The sequence below is a fragment of the Drosophila novamexicana genome, unplaced genomic scaffold (genome assembly GCF_003285875.2).
Source record: "Drosophila novamexicana strain 15010-1031.04,08,12 unplaced genomic scaffold, DnovRS2.1 tig00000986-arrow-arrow-pilon, whole genome shotgun sequence".
In the NCBI taxonomy this organism is placed as follows: Eukaryota; Metazoa; Arthropoda; class Insecta; order Diptera; family Drosophilidae; genus Drosophila; species Drosophila novamexicana.
In genome coordinates, this window is record NW_020824835.1 from 1,359,733 (window position 1) to 1,378,886 (window position 19,154).

At 41.2% G+C, this 19,154-nt stretch overlaps 1 protein-coding gene across 2 annotated transcripts; it reads left to right on the plus strand.

Annotated features, from left to right (window-relative positions):
* The first annotated feature begins 7,374 nt into the window (after positions 1-7,374).
* On the plus strand, positions 7,375-18,782 carry LOC115765690 (transcription factor E2f1). 2 transcript variants are annotated; one of them, XM_030709349.1, is made up of 6 exons: positions 7,375-8,394; positions 13,062-13,808; positions 14,112-14,900; positions 15,922-16,147; positions 16,238-17,134; positions 17,259-17,506. In XM_030709349.1, the coding sequence occupies exons 2-6, from the start codon at positions 13,398-13,400 to the stop codon at positions 17,306-17,308; spliced, it is 2,373 nt and encodes a 790-aa protein (XP_030565209.1). In that variant the 5' UTR covers positions 7,375-8,394; positions 13,062-13,397; the 3' UTR covers positions 17,309-17,506. The 2 variants fall into 2 exon arrangements, with proteins under 2 accessions (XP_030565209.1, XP_030565208.1); XM_030709348.1 differs by lacking the exon at positions 17,259-17,506 and adding an exon at positions 18,301-18,782 and having other exon boundaries at positions 7,396-8,394.
* The last annotated feature ends 372 nt before the right edge of the window (positions 18,783-19,154 follow it).

The window sequence follows — 19,154 nt, forward strand, 5'->3', positions numbered from 1 at the left end:
TTATAAAATTTTAACTTGCGATTGGATATCTAAATTTCTATTTACGAATCTATCTGAGGTCAATTGGGTATTTATATGGAAAATAAATAATTTTATAGGCTTCAAAAGATTTCGAACTAAAGCTCGCTATCTAGTCTTAATTCCCTAAAATATTTATAAATCTCTTTTAGAATAACTTTCATACAGTTTTTATCTAGTCTTTCTCTGAAGTTTGGTTAGATTTACTTGCATCTATTTTAAATTCCCCAAAATCAATTAAACAATTCTCATCTTAAAAAATGTATCTCTTAACCCCTTTAAGTACTATAAATTGTTATAGAATAAAAATGTATCTGTAGCGGAGTAGCTTTTACTCTACCTGGTATAAAGCCCTAAGAATGCGCGTCAGTATCTCTTAGAGAATTGACTCTTGGCTATATGCCCATATATCCCATCTAGTCTATATTCCCCCTTTTACGTGACATATACACAACTCCGTTAAATGTTTTTTTATGTTGAAAATTCTTATCAGCCCATAGAACCAAAAGAGTCCAACGAACCCCAGAAGCACAGGAAAGCGGAAATTCCAATGGTTTACGAAGACCGTATACCCCTCCCCCTCTCCAAACCCATTTTGGCATGTGCTGCTCAACGAGAAGGCCATAAAGCAATAACAGACGACAGCTGCAAACTATTCCCGTAATACGTCAGTCATTCAGTCAGTCAGTCGAGGAGTCGGGGAATCGGAGAGTCGGTGAGTTGTGCTGAGCTCTCCGTTCGGTTCAAGTTGAGATATGTGTTGAGGTCCTTGCAGTCCCTTCCTTCAAACCACATCGAACCTCTCAAACCCAAACCCTATGCAACTCGACAGACGGCGTGTTGCAATGCTCCGCTATGCAGCCTGTACACAGGATATACGCAAAGTCTGTCTATGCTTGGGGGGGTACAGTTCGCAATTCAGTTATGTGGTGTGTGTGTGTGTGTGTGTGTGTGTGTGTGTGTGTGTGTGTGTGGGGCGGCACTTCATCTCCTGTTTCATATCCGTTCGTCTGCATTTTGATTTTAAACTTATTTTTGCTTATTTGGGCTGATTAATTTTTGGCGCGTCTGATCAAAATTGCTTTTGGATTTCGATTCCGTCGGATTTCAGCCTGTAATTTTTTGGCATTTGAGGAGCCTAAAGCCGCGCTCTGTTATTATATTAGTTTTTGTTTTTTTTTTGTTTTGTGATTTCCGGTCGTTTCTTTATGTTTGCTGCTCGTGCATTTGCATGAAGCCTGATTCGGTTTGGTTTTTCCAGCTGCTGCTGCGGCTGCTGTTGCTGGGTGCTAATTGCTGCAGAGTTCATTGACTGACCCGCCTAGACGCAGAACTAGTTGCCCTCACTGGCCACTTAGCACCTGTCGCCGCAACGAATTCACCCCTACCCTAACCTAGCTCTGCCTGGGCTGCTGGCCACAGGTCAGACAACATTTGGGTGCAGCTTTTTGTGATAAGAGACTTAGAGTCAAATCACATGGACATGGTCCAAAGTTGCGCAGTTGCGCCTGCAGATGATGCTTTTGTTTTTCACATACAACCCTGCGCTGGGTGGGCCACAAGCGAGCGAGCGAACGAGCGAATGTCAGTGTGTGTGAGTGAGTATGTGAATAATGAGTGAGCGAACACGCATGATCGCTGCATTATCCTCCCCAATTGTTTTGCTTTTGCCTTACTCGCTGCTGTTGCTGCATTCCTTTCGTACGCCCCGTTACTCTGTTACGCTCTCTCGTGCTCTCGCTATCCACGCACACATCGATCGCTCGCTCTCTCCCTGGCGGCGCTCATTTCGATGTTCGAACTATGTGCTGTTAATGTTATTGCTGTTGTTGTTGTTGCCCTGCAATTGCATTCCTGTTTGTCTGCCGCCGCCGTCGCTGCTTCCTCTTACTCTTCTTGCTGTTATGTTTGTTGCCTTCACTTCTGCTCTGTCTGCGACCAGAACTACGCAACATTTACAAAACGAACGCTGCAGAAAGTGGAAGTGAATCTCCAGAGAGGCGGCAGGCAGATCGAAACGATCAGATCCTATCCGATCCGAACCGAACCGTAGATGCGCTAGTTTACAATTGTTGATCATGACGTGTTATCATTGTTTATGTTAAAGTTTTTACATCGCTCTGTCCGCATTTAAGTGACACAAAATTATTATTGTTACACACAAATTGTTGAACAAAAAGAAAATGTTAAACTAAAACTCGGTTCAAATGTTGCTGAAATTTCCAAAAACTAAACTAAAAACACAAACCGAACGATGCTATAGCCAATACCAATGCAAGCTGAACGCACAAAGGATTACAAAGCAGCGCAAAAACAACTATAACAAAAATTATAATAACAAAAAAAAAAAAAACATGAGACTTATGTCAAATTGGGCTAACAAATTGATATGCAATTTAAATGATTACAAAATATGATGCTTCTTGAGAAGGTTTTCAAAATTACGCAAATGCAATACTTTCATTAAAATTTCGTTCAAATTATTTATGTTTCATATATATTGTTATTCCACACGTGTTGTTGTTTTGAACACATTTTTTGTCTCTTTCACTCTTTAAATTGTTAAACAAAGTCTTATACTGTGCTAAGTGTTTACCTTTAACTTGTTCTAAAAACTATTTTACAATTATTATAAGAAAACGTATTTATTGATACCTTGGAGTTCTTTATTGCCGAAATACCAAAACCTATATCGCTTATTTATTAAACCGATATCATTGTTAAAAAGAAAGCCTTGAAATTACCCAATAATCAAATAAGTTGACATAAATCAGTTTCAATTCATTGCCAAAACTCAACTCAACACAATCACATTTGGATTACAAAACAATATATTTCAAATTCAATGCCAGCGACACGTAAGTAAAACAAACAATTCATTTGCACGGCAAAAACCAACGACAACAACTACTAAAATACAGTTAAAATTTACTCGTTGCAAATTCACTCGCTCGAAATTGCCACACAGACGCGATTTTGTTATACCCTTACAGCGGCTATACCAACTTTCTCATGAACTACGCAATGCATTTAGGAACTCAGACCCGGTAGATAAAATGAAAGCTTCTTTGGGCAAATTGTCATAATTCAACGATATCTAACGATAATTTTACAAAAAATATTCCCCAAAGCGAACTAGCTGATTTTATAATCAAAAAATTATACATAAAACTAAAGAATATATGAAGAAATCTTATAAAAATCAGATGTATCAGGTGGTTTTCTTTTAACAAAGTAGTAAAATTATTAGAAGATATTTTCAACATTTAGAACCCGAAACAAACGAGCTTTCGTCGCACTTAACCTATCTTATCATATAACTTGGCATCACTTTTGCAGTATATGATATAATATAGCTGCGATTAAAAAATTGAATTTTATTGTTATTAAAATATATTGTAGGTCTGTTAGAGTTAAAAGATAGATAGGTTCAACATGTTTTTGTTTTTCTAAGATTTAATTTCTTGGCACTTTTGAAACGAAAAATTAAATAATAAGCTATAACGGATTTTTGTTTTATTTGAATCATGTTGTTTTTGTGGGGATTCTCTCGCGTTTTATGGCACTTAGAAAAGTTCATTGAACGTGATTTGTAGCTTGTTGGAGTCGGAGTCGCTCTCGTCTTCAAACCAAGTCGAGTCGACTTGACTCGCTGCGAGTCGCGTCAGACTCAGAGTCACTCGACGGCTTGTCTAACCATATAGAGCATATGCTCTTCAAAGACGGCTACGTGCACGGGTATTAGGGCGGCGGGCGGGCAGGTAGTTGGTATTCGGTGTTTGGCTTAAGTGCGGGCATGCAGCGCGCTTTTAAGGTCGACCGCTCGTTAGACTAGAGTTTGCCGCCTGCCTGAGTCTGCCTCTGCCTCTGCCCGTGCCCGCCTGCGCCCGCCCGCCTGCTCATTATGACCCTAACCCCATTTGGCTTGCGAGTCGCATCGGTAACCTTTTTGTTTTTAACCAGCCTGTGATAGTGCTACGCCTAGAAGCTGAAATGAAAATCTACACACATGATCATGAGTAATAAAAACAGTACAGTGATTACTGCCTAATGTGGAATTTACACGATATAAATCAGTGTATACACAATGCGTAAATAGCAAATTGTAATATTTTAGAAAATCAAGTAGAAGTTTGTTCAATATATTCTCATTTCATCTTAAATCAAATTGTATGCATAATTTTGTTGTATTCCAGTTTACAATTTTTGTAGACACATTTCATGGAGTATTTAACCAATATAAAGATAATTAGATTATTTCGATTCCAATGTTTCGATTATAGTATATAACGATTAATAATTTCTTATATATGAATGCTTAAAATATTATAATTTAATAATGCTAATTATACAACTTTATTGTGTTAACATAAGCTTATCAGAATTGCATGCATCTATTTATTTAGTATGTCCAACTATGAACTCCAATAACAGAACCCGTTTTACATAGCCTATTCTCACTGTGCGTTCTCTCTCTCTCTCTTTCTCTCCTACTGAAATACCAAAGTTAAGAGTTGACTGATTCAGTTTCTGCCTTTTTGCCTGAGCGATGTCTGTAAAAATAATTAACATTTGAATCAAATTAGTTTGCAATTAGTGTGGAATAACAGGGAGGGGAAGAGTGTATAATGCCCCCCCTAGCATGTCAAGCCGCATAAAAAAAGATGGATACGGAGGGGGGTGGCGGTTTAATTTCCGTAATACTCATTTATGCGCCTGCTTTGGGCACTTTGCTCAGCGACGCGGCGACAACATCAATTTTACATTTCGCCTCGACGACGGCGTCGCTGCAGGCAAATTCAATAAATGTTGCGTCAAGTTTAGTAAACGTCGCGCCGCATCGGTCGGAAGTAAGCACACACACAATTACACAATGCTCACGCTCTCACACAGGCCAAAGCGCCTTGAAAGCTGGCCACCCTAAACAAAGAGCAAGGCAAAAACTACACAGAAGCAGCGACAACAATAATAACAAAAACAACAACAACAGAAACAACTACCCAATCAACATTGTGACTGACATTCTGTCAAACATGCAGCGACGTCAACGTCAACGCCGACATCAGCAGCGGCTTCTCTCTAACTTCAATGTCCGTTGCGTTTTTTTTTATTTTTTTGCATCATTTTTTTCTTCACTTTTATTTTTCAAATTTGAATATCACCGTCGCTCAGATTCTCAAGTAGTTTTCAAGTTGATTGCATTCTGCGGCATGTCTGTGCCGGCAACGTCGCCTTCGCTGTCGCTGTCGCCGTCTCTCCGTCAGCTCTCATTCATTTCCCATGTCGCCGGTCTATGTGCTGCACGCCTTGGGGATGCAGAGGCCACAGCAGAAGCAGGAGCAGAAGCAGAGGCTGTAAAAAGTGTTTTGCACCCCACTGAAAAAGGGGTTGCTGCAAACGGCGACGACTATGTGAATGACGATTATGAGGATGTTCCGTTTGTTCTCATTTCGCTTCAGTTTACTGCTGTGCTGCCGGCACATTTCGTCTGGCTTGTCAAATACTTAATATATACCCTAACATATGTTTTGTCCGGCTTATATGTACATATGTACTTTGGCTTGAATGTTAGCCGAATGTTAGCGATTCCAAAAATGTTAGACCAATTTTAAATTTGTTGTGAGCTGAAATAACTTGTTCGAATTGCTTTTTATTTTGTAAATTACAATTATTTAGTTGGCCAATATGCCCTACCTTACACAAATGTGAACCTTGCACCTCTCCGTTGTGCCTTGCCAACAAATTGTCTGGTCTCACTCAAACCTATCATATGCTTCCCGAAGTTATCTGCTTTCCAGTTTCCAATTTCTATTACATTTTTTATTTTTTTTTTATAATCTGCATTTTTTGTCCTTTTTTTGCGCTGTTGCTTCTCATGACCCCACAGCAAGGCAGGACTTGCAAGATGCTCGTATCCTTTAATTTTTTTCTTTAACGAAATGTTGCCTACGACGTATAGTTTCTGGCTGAGAAGACATCATGTGCTTAACAGAATGTCGTTTTTTTCCTTTTCACACAACAACCAATCCAGCGTCACCCTTAAGGCTATATGTCTCCCTCTGTCCCCCTGATTTTTTCCTTCTAGATTTGTAGACTGCGCTTCTATGCATGTTAGGTTTTTTTTGTTGTACTTGCGTGATTTTTTCTGCTCATAGATAGCAGAGATATTTTTTTTGAGCTCGTTTTGCGATCGTCTGCGCCTGGAACTTCCCACGATCCTTGTGGACTTTTGTACTTAAGACCTTTTTATGTGCGTGTGTGTGCGCGCAGTGTCATAAATACTTTTAATTAACTGGAATTGCGTACGTGTGTGTCTGTATGTCAGTGTGTGTGTGTGTGTGTGTGTGTGTGTGTGTGTGTGTCTGGTTTGCTTGTCGCTGTCGCTGCTCATCTGTCATTATTGTCTCGCTCTAGCTGCCTGGCGAGAAATGGAAAGTGAAGTTGGGCGTGAGTTTTATTTTTTTTTTGCGGCGTATTTACCATAATTCGCTTGATTTTGTATGAGCATTGCAGCAATAGATACATATGAGTACCCCAGTTACCGATCGGAACACGCAAACACAGAAACGTATTTGAGCAGATGTGTTTATCTAGTTCAATGAACTTTGCTTAAAAGCCAACGCCAACAGCAGTCCAAAGTTTGGTTCATGGCTCAGAGAAGAAACATTTCGTATGCATGTATGTACACGTACATATGTACATATGTATATGTACACATCTAGTATTTGCTTTATTAATGTCTTTATTCAATTGCGTCGAAGTATTCGATAAAATAGGTTATTCTTTTAAATAAGTTTAACAAAAACAAGGTATTTGTTGCATGCTGTTATATACATATGTACCCATGGCGTTGGCAACATTGTTGACGATAATAAAAACGCGCAACATGCGTATCACACTGACACGCAGATAAAAAGACGGTGGAAAACAGAGACAGCTAAGTAATATACATACTATATACATAAATACTTTCAGACACATACATACATGTGTGTATATGTCTGTATGTACATTTGTAGTTGGTTTGTGGGTGCGGTGGCAGTCACGTTGGAGGCGGCATGTCACTTCCGTCTCTCAGTTTTTGTAGCCGGCATTTGAGCAACTGAGAGCGCGGCTCAAAAGCACACAAACACACGTATTCATGCATACACGCGCACCTACCTACTATGAGTCTGGCATCCACATGCTACAAGGCGTCTGCCTACGTTCCACTCACGCATACTCGTATAATATGCTGCCGCCTCAGCTGCTGCTTACGTTACAGCACGTCGCTCTCTCAGCTGTGAACGCTTACTCTCAGCTGCCGCTTTCAATTCGCCGCTACAAGCATACTTAACAGAGTCCAAAAGCGGCACAATAACAGTTCAAATTGGTGGCAGCAAATTCGCCGCTTTTAGTTTTTCGTATACGCTCCGCACTGCTGGTCGTGTCTGTTTGTTGTTGCTGTCGTCGCCGTCGTCGCGTCGTGTCGCTGCTGTTGCTGCTGTCCACAGAGAAAACGAAAAGCTACACAAAAGTAAGCGACAACGCGAATCGTATCACGTAAACGCCCGCGTGGAGAAATAAACGAGAGATGTCCACGAATATGTGCCCGAATGCAGAATTATTCAGCAATTCATTAAAATATTGATAAGTGACGTCACCAAGGCTGTACGGACTGGCCTTGTGTAGCTGCAACATTGAGCAACAACAACAATAACGAGGGATCATTAGCAGCACGCCGTCTCTGCCGTCGGACCAACACGCTTAACGTCACGTCGCCACTTACGTTTTCTCTGCGAACTCGCTCTCTCTCTCACTCTCGCTCTCTCGGCGAGATACTCTCTTTCGCTGTAGGTTTGCCGGCGACTCCACTTACTACTACGACGAAAAGACACTCAGGCCAGGCAGCACTCACTTTGCGTTTACGTCGTGGCCCATGAAGTTCGTTTAGTTCGCCGCACAAAATGTGAAAACTGATGAAAAGAAAGAAGAAAACTGCACACATTGAGACACACAGCTAACTAAACAACAACAAATTTTGAGACAGACACAGTACGCGCATCAACAACAATTATGTGATATCTACAACAAATATAATTTTTTCTTAACTGCTGACGTCACACGTCGAAAAGAAGAATACAAATTTTGCGCAAAAGAAACATGAAAACGTAGTGAAAAAATGTACATGAAAAACGCAAAAATATGAAACGTGTGTGATATTAAATGAGCGCGACGGCGGCAGCAGCAACAACAACAACAAAACATCAGCAGCAGCGACGTTGGCAGCAGCAGCGGCGACGACGACGCAGGCGACGGCAGCAGCAGCGTTTGCAGGCATTTGCTTTGCTGGTGGGTTGTGCGTCGTGATATAAAGGCGAAGAAATTCCAATTTAGGTGCGTGCACTTCTTACACATACATATGTATATTTTTTCTACCCAAAAACTAGAAAATTTCGGTACGATTTATCAGTTGCTTTCAAACTGCGCAACCATGTGTTCTGTTAGTATGTGTGTGTGCGGTTGACAATTAATCATTCTTGCAGGTTTGCTTTGTGCTGCCTCTCCTCCGCTCTAAAGCCCGTTAATAACCTTTAAATGCCTTTTATATATATGTGTGTGTGTGAGTGTCGTCGGCTCTGCTCGATGTGTTTAAGGTGAAGCTACGTTTAATTCATTTGTAAATAGCAAACTTCTAAAGCTCTCGCCACACACCCCCGAGCACTTGCTGCTTCCTGCTCCACGTTATCGTTTTTTTTTTTGGGCGTACCTGGATTTATTGTTCACATGTTAACTGAAGTTGTGCAGTCGCCTCACCAAATGCTGTAAGAGAGTTTCTGATAACGGCACAAGGGGAAATTTTCAATGCAAGTTTATGAGAAACTCATGACTGAAAATGCGTCATGCATATGGGCAAGAACAGCAGTAGCGCATAAGTCTACATACATATGTATGCATGTATGTATGTGTACGTATTGCACATAGGTTCACATAATACAATTTTCCTGCTACTCTTAACAATATTGCTTCGCAGGCAGTTTCGTAACTTATATAAGTAGTAGTTGGGGAATTCCCTGAAATTGAGAATTTTTTTTTGACGGCTTGCCCGGCATTAAATTTCCACTTTTCCAGAACAACGCGGCGCCCACACACACATACAAACTTGCACGCCCAAAAAGCTGCCAACTCCTCAACCCCAAACCATTTTTCTGTTTTTTTTTTTTTTTTTGTTTGCATTTTGTTGGCGAATTATTTTGCGACGCATTTTATGCGCCTGCCAAAGCTCTCTCTTGTTTTGTGCACCTCTCTGCCTACCAACTGGCAATTATTTTTGGCTTTTGCACCCACCAAATATGTACAGTAAAAGAAGAAGAAAAACAACAGCCGCTATTGAGCCTAACAGCGCCCTGTTGTTAACTGTAGCTTACATTACCCGTTCGCCATCCCACTCTCACTGACAAATAGGGTTCGTAGCTTTACTCTTGCTGTTGCTGTTTACACTTGCGTCTCTTGCTGTTTATTTAAATTGTATATCGAAGTGTGCGTTCAGCAAGCACAAGCAAATAAGACGATTGTTGTTGCTGCTCTTAATGATGTTGCTTTTGGGCAAGTTTGTCAGTGCTTAGGCTTAGTTGATTGGCGTTTTTGGGTTAAGCTTTGATTGTTTTTTGCAAACAAATAAAACGTGTAGCAGTGCCCTGTAATTGGCTGAATGTAATTAACAGCAGCGTAACGCCTAATTTACAGTTACATATGTACGTTAACATGTTCTTTTATGCATATATATTTGTGTGCTTATGTCCGCACCGGTTAACAACAACAGCACGTAATCAGAGTGGACCTTAAGCCAGAAAACCGGCTGCGTCGCAATAAACATGCAATCCACACTAGACCGCAACAGCGCAGCAGCAGAGTAACAACAACAAAAGCTCTGCTGTGGACCGCATCTGTGAACGCCTTGTCGGTCGGTCTAACAGCTGTTATGAAAACAGAAAGAAAAAAAAAAGCGGCCGGCATCTCAAACCAAAGTCGTGAAAGCAGCCAGCCTCAGCATCCCACTCTCGCGCTAAAAATCTCCCTAACACACATGCACACATACACAAGCGCATTGTCTGAGCGAAGACGTCTATAAGCTCATATACACACAAATTATTCTTTGCTCCGGCGCTTATTGCGATTGCTGAATGGTTTTGTGGCAATTTGTTGTACGTTGTGTTAAATAAACATGTATGTGTGTATATACGTATATATATATATATATATATATATATATATATATGCATATATATGTTTGTCTAGTCGGTCTTTTATTTTTTTTATTGTCTTTTGCGTCTGCGTTTCTGCTGCGCATGCAAAATAGTGTGCAAAAAGAAAGCGAAACTTTTACGTGTGCGCTGCAGTCGGCAGCGCTGCTCTGCCCAGAGCTGTCTGTGTGCGTGTGAGAGCGCTCGCTGTTAAAGATAAATACAGAAGTATATAATATATGCGTGGACATATTAATGTATGTACATATGTATGTATGCATAATTAAAGCGCCATAAATTGTTGCATGAATAACTGATAGCTCGTGTTAGAAGTTATTAAACAGTACCGTTAAGTTTCATTTCTAAGCGTCCAATTAGCAGCTGCTGACCATTAGTCATGGGTGTAGTGGGGCTTGGGCTATAGGGGGTGGCATGGTCTGGTCACAGGTCTGGTTCGCAGCAGAGCAATTATATTCCTTTTTAATACCATTTTCTCGTGTTTTACTTTACTTTAATTTACAATAAGCAGCGCAGTTGCTACGCTATCAAAAAGAAAATACTTCGCGTGCTTGGACACCTATTTTGTTCCCTCACCGTCTGCTGTTATTTACTCGTCATTGTTAATACATATATGTATATGTACATTCATTCAAACGTATGCATTGTATATAATGTTTATACTTCTAGCTTTTTCTTTATCAGTCAAGCGACCGGGGCCGCGGCCGCTGCGCTCTGCTGAGCCGACGTCGTCGTCGTCAGGTTGATTGAAAAAAGCTGAGCTTGTATTGTTGTTGTTGTTGCTTGGTTTATTTATTTTCTCTAGGCCATTTTGTCCACGACTTTCATGTTCATGTTCTCTTCCCTGTTTGCATAATGTTGTTTTTGTTTTCGTCAAGTCACAGTTGCATTTTATATTTACCTTTTGGCTTGTTGTTATTAGATAAACACATTCAAAGAGATGCCCGACAAGTGCACTAGATGCACACACCGACACAAATGTTAACTGCAGATAACTGTTGGCATTACACATTTTACATAACAAGATCTACAGTAAATGTTAAATGTCTAAATGTTAAGTTCAAATGTTAACAGCACACATGCATTAAATAACAGTTATGTCTTATATCTATGTTGATAGATTAAATTAGCATAAAATCTTTGTTGTGCTTCTCGTCTCTTTAGGCGTAATTTTATACGCTTTCTGTAATTTTATATGCGCAATGAAGAATATACGACAACTTGTTATTGAATGCCGATCAAACGAAAAAATATTTCGTGTGCATTTAAATTAAGAAATTTCAAAGGACCTACCTGGCGGCAGCCAAGCAGCTACCCTTTTTATATTGTATATTGTTTTTATTTGTTTTTTTCGCTGTTACCCACATAATTTGTGCCAACAATTTTGGAGGCAGCGTATAAAATTTCCATGTCTTCGATTTGAATTACCTACAAAAAAAAGAGAAATATATAAAGCAAAACTTGCCGGCCTGTAAGCAGATACCGTTTTTTTTGCACAGTAGAAAGCAACAAGAGAATCTCAGCAGCCTGCAGTTTATTGTAGAGAGCGTGACTGAAGAGAGCGAGTGCGAGTGCGAGAGCGAGAATAAGAATGCGCAAGTGAGAGGAGAGGAGCGGCTGGCTATTGTTACCTACCTGCGCCGATTTGCTGCTGCCTGCTCGCTGCTTGTTTCTTGCCAATTTCAGCAAATTCCACGCGACGTTCCGTTCATTTCGCTCGTTTTGCGTTTCATTCTACATACATATGTATGTATGCATATGTAGAGACTGTGCGCTTGTTACCTTTATGTACACTTACACACACATATATTCATAATAAAGGTTCTTAATTTGCGAATGTGTGCTTTTTGATCGCGCAATCGCGCAATTAACAGTTTGTAAATTATTTCTACCGTTTCAGTTTGACAAATGCAAAAATGTTGCTATTTAAGCAGCGTTAACAGTTAACATTACTGACAAAGCACAACGCATGTAAATTAACATTGCATGTTAAGTACAAGTAGTGTTAATTATTATTATTGTTGTTTTGGCATTTGGCCTTGTTTAATTGTTTTTTTTTTTTACGCTGTTTGAGCTTTTTAATTTGCCAGCACGCAAAATATTACTTCGGGCTTGGCAATCAACCAGCAAAACAACAACAACAACATATCCAGCAAGAAATCTTTCTCTCTAATGAATAAAGCCTCTGCCACATAGTAGACGAAACGTTGGCAAAAAGCGGTTAATACAGCATTAACTATATAACGTTACTCGCCTTACCTGTTGTGCGTTCTCGTTTTTCGCGCTGTGCCTTTGGCTTCACTTCACATGCTGCGCCGCGTCTTCTTTTGGAATCTGTGTTGGCTTGGCGAATTGATTGTTTTAATACTTTTTATGCTGAGTTTATTGACATTTGCGCTTGCGCGACGCCAACAACAAAAACGCACGCACAATATTGCTGGTTTTTGTATTCTGTTAGAAATATTTTTGGCATGCCACAAAACGACGCCTGTTGTGAGCTTTGACTTATACATAATTCAAAATGGTGCGCTCTTCTCGCTCACTGGAATCCCCCTGTCTCTTTCTCTCTCTTCTCTCTTCTCTCTCTCTCTCTCTCTCTCTATATATATATATATATATGCTGCAGCGGCGTGTCGAGGCGGATATGTTAATGTCATGTAAATGCAGGCACCATTAAATGTTAAGAACAACAACAGAAATGGCGCAAAAGTTTAATGTGCCAATTGCATAAATATTGAGTCATGTAGCACTTGACTAATTATTGCCTTTTCTTTTCTTTATTTTTCTTTCTGTTCATTGCAGATGTGAAGAATCCCTAGGTGCTAATTTAGTTGATAAGCGCAAACAAAAAGTACAATAAACAACAACACCAGCAACAGCAACAGCAACAAAATAACTGAAGCAACAAGCACACATCAGGCAAATTTTCAACTGGGTGGCAACGTCTTAAGCAGCAACCGCCGCGCTTAAAAGTATGCTACAGCAAAATACGTGCGATTGCCGCGCTGCCAGGCCAACAACGTAGCAAACACAACAAATTATAAAAATAAAAGACAGCGACTAAGTTGCGCGAGAGCAAAAAGAGCGAGGGGGAGAGAGAGAATTTTTGTAAGAAGGGAGAGCGCGCGCGACTGCGAAATGTCGAATTTTTTGATAACCAGCGCCGCGCCCAACAGCAACACACAGCGTCAGCAGCAGCAGCTTTATGGAGTTGGCGGCACACAGGTGGTACGCAAACTCAGCTATGAGCTGCTGGGCAACAACAATAACAACAATAATATTGTGATCAAAAATGAAAATCTGCGGGACATTGATTACGAGCACGGCAGCAACGACAACAGCAACAGCAACAGCGGCGTCAGCATCGGCGTTGGCGTCGCAGCCCACCTGCAAGATCACGAATACATAAGTCTGAATAAGTCTGGCAACACAACAACACCAACAACCGTTATAGCAGAAGCAACAAGCACACATCATCAGCAGCAGCAGCAGCAGCGGAATGGAGGAGGAGCTGCTGGCAAAACGAATGATATCACACACTACTACAGGGTAAGGCATTAATTCAATTAGTATATGTTGATCATTTGCAAAATTATCGATAAGCACATATTGATAAGCCACAAAAATGGATTAATAGCTGAAGAACTTTATTATAACTGCATTTTCATAATGTGATTCAGCTATGCGATATATCGATATATGTTATCGACACACCAGTCGTAAACATATGCGTATGTAGTATACTCAACGTGCGTTCAGAAAGATGCCGATTTCAACACACCTGCACATACTCACCACGCACCATCTCTCTCTCTCTTTCTCTCGCTCCCTGTTTATCTCTGTCTGGTACAGGTCAAGCGCCGGCCGAACGCAGCCACCCACGAGATCCACCCGAAGAAACAGGCCAAGCAGAGCGCACAGCATCAAACGGTCACCTACAACAACAGCAAGCAGCAGGCGGCGGCGCAGCAGCAGCTGCGATACCAGCAGTCGCAGTCGCAGCAGCAGTACGACGTCGAGCACGACGAAGATGACGATGTGGAGACGAGCAAACCGGCCGGCAACGGTACTTTGCATTCACATACACAGTTTGCGCGGACAGCGTCGCAGCAGCAGACGACGCCGCAGCAGCAGACTGCGCTGGTAACATCTTCTTCGACGTCCTCAGCTGGGGGCGGCGGTGGCGGCGACCGCAATCGGGCGGACACTTCGCTGGGCATACTGACCAAAAAGTTTGTGGATCTGCTGCAGGAGTCGCCGGACGGTGTGGTCGATCTGAACGATGCGTCCACACGGCTGTCCGTGCAGAAGCGTCGCATCTACGACATTACGAACGTGCTGGAGGGCATTGGCATCCTGGAGAAGAAGTCCAAGAACAATATACAATGGCGCGGCGGTCAATCACTGGTCAGCAGCGAACGCTCCCGACACATCGAGGCAGAGTGCGAGCGGCTGGAGCAGCGCGAGAACGAGCTCAACACGCTCATCGACCAGATGCGCGGCGAACTGGCCGAGATATCGCAGGAGGTGGAGAATATTGGCGGCATGGCCTACGTGACGCAAAACGATCTGCTCAACGTGGATCTGTTCAAAGATCAGATTGTTATTGTGATCAAGGCGCCGCCAGAGGCCAAACTTGTGGTGAGTCTCAAGCGGAAGAAGAACTACACAATTTGCTACTAAGAAGACACACGACTAAAGTTCAGATAGGGCAAAAGTGCAGATAGGGCAAAAGGGCAAAAGCTTAACCATATCAGTGCTAACTAGCTGTAGATACATCTCAAATCCTGAAGATTTTCGAGCGTATAATCTAGATCTCTAGATTCGATAAAGCCATATATTTCTACTGACAAATACATTGTTTAAAATGTCAGCATTTGTGATTCATTTTCAAGCTTGGAGCCCTCCTAAGTTCTTTAAAGTAGTCTAGTATCTCTATATGTGTACGTACATATATAGAATATATTTGAAGCTGATTTCGCTTAGTCTTGGTCCGTTCGTCGATTTTCGGCCGACGACGTCAGACAATTGTGCTTCTTCTTTGCGTCTGCATGCCATTAAAGATGGCGCACTATTTTTAGACGTGCCGCAGACGGCGACAAGCGCGACGCACTGCAAAATGGAAGCAAATCCGCAGCCCCGTTAGCCCCAAGTCCCCAGACGAACCTCCGAACCAGTCGCGCTACACCCTGCAGAGCAGCCTTTCCATTTTGATATCAAGGGGAAAATGTATTTCACATTTATATACATATAGATTTCTCTACCAAAAAAAAAAAAAAAAAAGTATTTTTCCAATTGAATCTCGCGTAGTCTTCTTTTTCTACTATCTGTTAGCCACACACTATTTATAAATATTTCGCTTAATGTTTCCTCTCGCCTTGAACTGTTTAATGAACTCGCGCCTAACGCACGCACGAGCGAAGAAAAAGGCGATGAAAAATCTGAAGGCTATTTCGAATGTGCTCCGATTAATATCGGTTAACAGCTACAGGTGGCAAGTCTACACAACACACTTCTCAACAAGTAGAGTCTATTGCTATCTACCTTAGTAGATTAAGATACTAAAAGTAGTTTCTGCTGTTCGGTTACAGCTGCAATTGCTGTTAGTTTGTAACTGTAAATTACATTTCTGTTATTATCTATCTCGTTTACGCGTTAACAGCTGCCCAACACAAAGCTACCGCGCGAAATATACGTGAAGGCGGAGAACAGTGGGGAGATAAATGTATTTCTGTGCCAAGATAATTCGCCGGAAAGTTCGCCAATTGCGCCTGCGTTGTGTGGCAACGGCATACGCACGGCGACGTCGACGCGACTGCATCACCTGACCAATCAGCGCATCGATCCCCTATTCAATAACATTGATGCCATGAGCACCAAGGGCCTAGGTAAGTCAACGAAAATCGATAGTAGTTATCTATCGCATATCAACAAAAAGGAACCGAGTACTAATTATTTACCGCTCAATCTGTGCCCAGGCCATCCACCATATCGCTTATCAGCTCAGCGCAACCTCAGCAAGTCGATTGAGGAGGCGGCCAAGCAATCCCAGCCTGAATATAATAACATTTGTGATATTGGCGGCGTCAAATATGAACTGACCTCGCCACAGCAGCAGCTGCAACAGTCGACGACGCAGGCGGGCAATGATGATGATGATGATGACGACGATGACGACGTCGACGATGAGCTGAATCAGCTGGTGCCTACGCTAACCAGTCCCGTGGTCCGCAGCTATCACCATCACCAGCGGCATGGCATCGATATTCAGCACATTTTAAACAGCCTAACACAATCCTCGCCCACGAAGGCGGAGGGCGGACTTCGCTCTACGACGCCGCGGCTCTGGCGACGTGCGGCGAATCCCGCCGCCAACATCGCGGGCAACACAACTACGCTTAATAGTCATAACAGCAGCAGTAGCAGCAACAACAACAATTCCCAGCCCCACAACAGCAACAACAGCAGCAGCAGCACAGTTAATTACAGCAATCAGCAGCAGCAGCGACGCAGCGATGTACCAATGTATAACTGTGCAATGGACGACGCGACTGCGTCCTATGCTGTTAGCAATAACAGTAACAATAACAGCAGCCACAACTCCTCTGCCATAGGCTCGCTGCACATGCAGTTTGCGGCAGTAGCCGGCAATGAAAGCGACAGCGGCCTTGGCGTCGGCTTGGCGGCGACATATAGCGACATCTCTGGCGCTGGCGCCAATGTTGATCAGCAACAGCAATACAACAACACCAACAACAACAAGAATAATTATCGCAGCCTGCCGCCAGGCGTTGGCGACTGCGACGCTGACAGTGACGGCAGCAATGTTGCTCTCCAAGGCCTCGATGCATTGTTTGGCGACATTGGCACAGACTGTAAGTATATTTCGAAATCGAAATTAGAAATTCAACTCAGTTCCATACTCCGTGTGCTGACGTCTCTCATACAAGCATCAAATCGTCCATCTCATACACTACATCTCGTCTATGTAAATAACAGCAGCAAGTTCTACAGCGCCTGCTTTAACAGTTCGAATTTGGTTTTATTGAAGCGCACTTATCAAGAACTTTTTCTGTGACCTGCGTGAACTCTTATATGCAAACCGCATCACAGTCTGAGTTCTTGCTTAGCGCGCACTTCGCACAGCAACAGACGAATATACGAAAAATCAGTGAAGTGTTTTGTCAATTTTATTTTCTCTCAAATTTTCACCCAATATTTCGGCAAGCTACCAACCGACGAGAATCAGTTCAAAATTGAATTTTTACTTATTTCTATTTTGGTTTATCATTCAAATGTATAGTGAAATGTGTAACAGAAATATTACTAATAAAAAGAAAAAACCAAATTAACTAATAACCAACTCTCCTTCTCTCTAGTCGCACTAACAGTCACACACACATTCACACACACACACACACACAGACACACACACACACACACACCAAAAGCATGCACACTTCATTCTACATTTTACCTGACATTTGTGATGTTTAAAAGCTGTTAAGTTAACAGTTCAATTGCTGCTAATTTTTGGCCATTTAGAAATCATTAACAACTGTTCACACATACTAAATAAATACTTTTACATAATACATTGTTGCATATAGAGAATATACAGATATCAACCCGCCGCCTTTATGTCGATGTTTTTTTGTTTTTGTTTTTGTTTTTTTTTTTTAATAAATGGAAACCATTTGCTCGCAACGCGCAAGCGCAAATTCATTTTGGAACTGAATTCTCGTGGGTCTGCAGTGCACTGACCGTTGCAGAGGGCAATTGTTCAAATTGAAATTGAAATTTTGTAGCACCATGAGATTCAGCTCTGGCGTGAATTTCAAACATGCATCCACTAAGAACCAACCGTTAATCAAGCGCCAACAAATTGAATCCACTCACTCATCCAATCATATTCATAAGTATAGGGTATCTATCAGTTTTGTGCAATTCACTAACTAGCTGTTATCTCTCTCTTCGCTCTCTCTCTCTCTCTCTCTCTCTCTCTCTCTCTCTCTCTCTCTGTCTATTTACCTCTTTGCAGACTTCAATAACGAAGCCTTTGTGTCCATCGATCCGCCGGATGACAATGATTATCCCTACGCACTGAACGCCAACGAGGGTATCGATCGGCTGTTCGACTTTAGCTCCGATGCCTACGGGCCCTAAGCCACACACACACACACACAACACACATACAACTGCGAATTGGGGGTTTGGGGATTGGGAGGGGGTGTTTATAATTATAAATTATATACAAGAAAAGCAGCGCATATTATGTTAGAGATGATCTATTATTATTATTATTATTATTATCATTATTATTAATATTATTACAAATTATCAAGTAAAGCAAAACAGTTTCAAGAGAACATCAGCAAAAACAACAAAGCAAAACAACAACAACAAACAATGTAAAAAACTAAATGGAACTAAGTTGTGTGTAAAATTTTAAGCATAAAAACCTATATTTAAATTTATAATCCAAACACGTATTTTAAGAAACAAAAAAAAAACAAAAAAAAAACAAGAAAATGCCCCACAAAATGCAAAAAAACACATTTTATAAGCATATTTCAATTTTTAGCCTTAAACAATACAAAAAAGAAAAACAGAAACCAAGCAAAAACAAACAAACAAAACAAAAAAAAATATATTAAAAAAAAACGAATAAATGAGAACAAAAGAAATCCTCATTAAACAAATATTTTGCGCCAGAACTGTCTGTAAATTAGTGAACACACACACACACACACACAGATAATTTTTAATTAGAAAAACCAAATAGTTATAAAACTAATATTAAATGAAAATAAATCACAACAAACAACAAATTTGAAATTGAAAACTCCAAATTAGCTATAAAAATTCCAAAAGCGGCAAATGAAAAACATTCTC

Excerpts from the sequence above, each read along its gene's own strand:
- LOC115765690 (XM_030709348.1), top strand. The coding sequence starts at position 13,398 with ATGTCGAATTTTTTGATAACCAGCGCCGCGCCCAACAGCAACACACAG. Across the intron at positions 13,809-14,111 it reads ATATCACACACTACTACAGG|GTCAAGCGCCGGCCGAACGC; the intron begins GTAAGGCATTAA and ends TGTCTGGTACAG. Across the intron at positions 16,148-16,237 it reads CATGAGCACCAAGGGCCTAG|GCCATCCACCATATCGCTTA; the intron begins GTAAGTCAACGA and ends ATCTGTGCCCAG.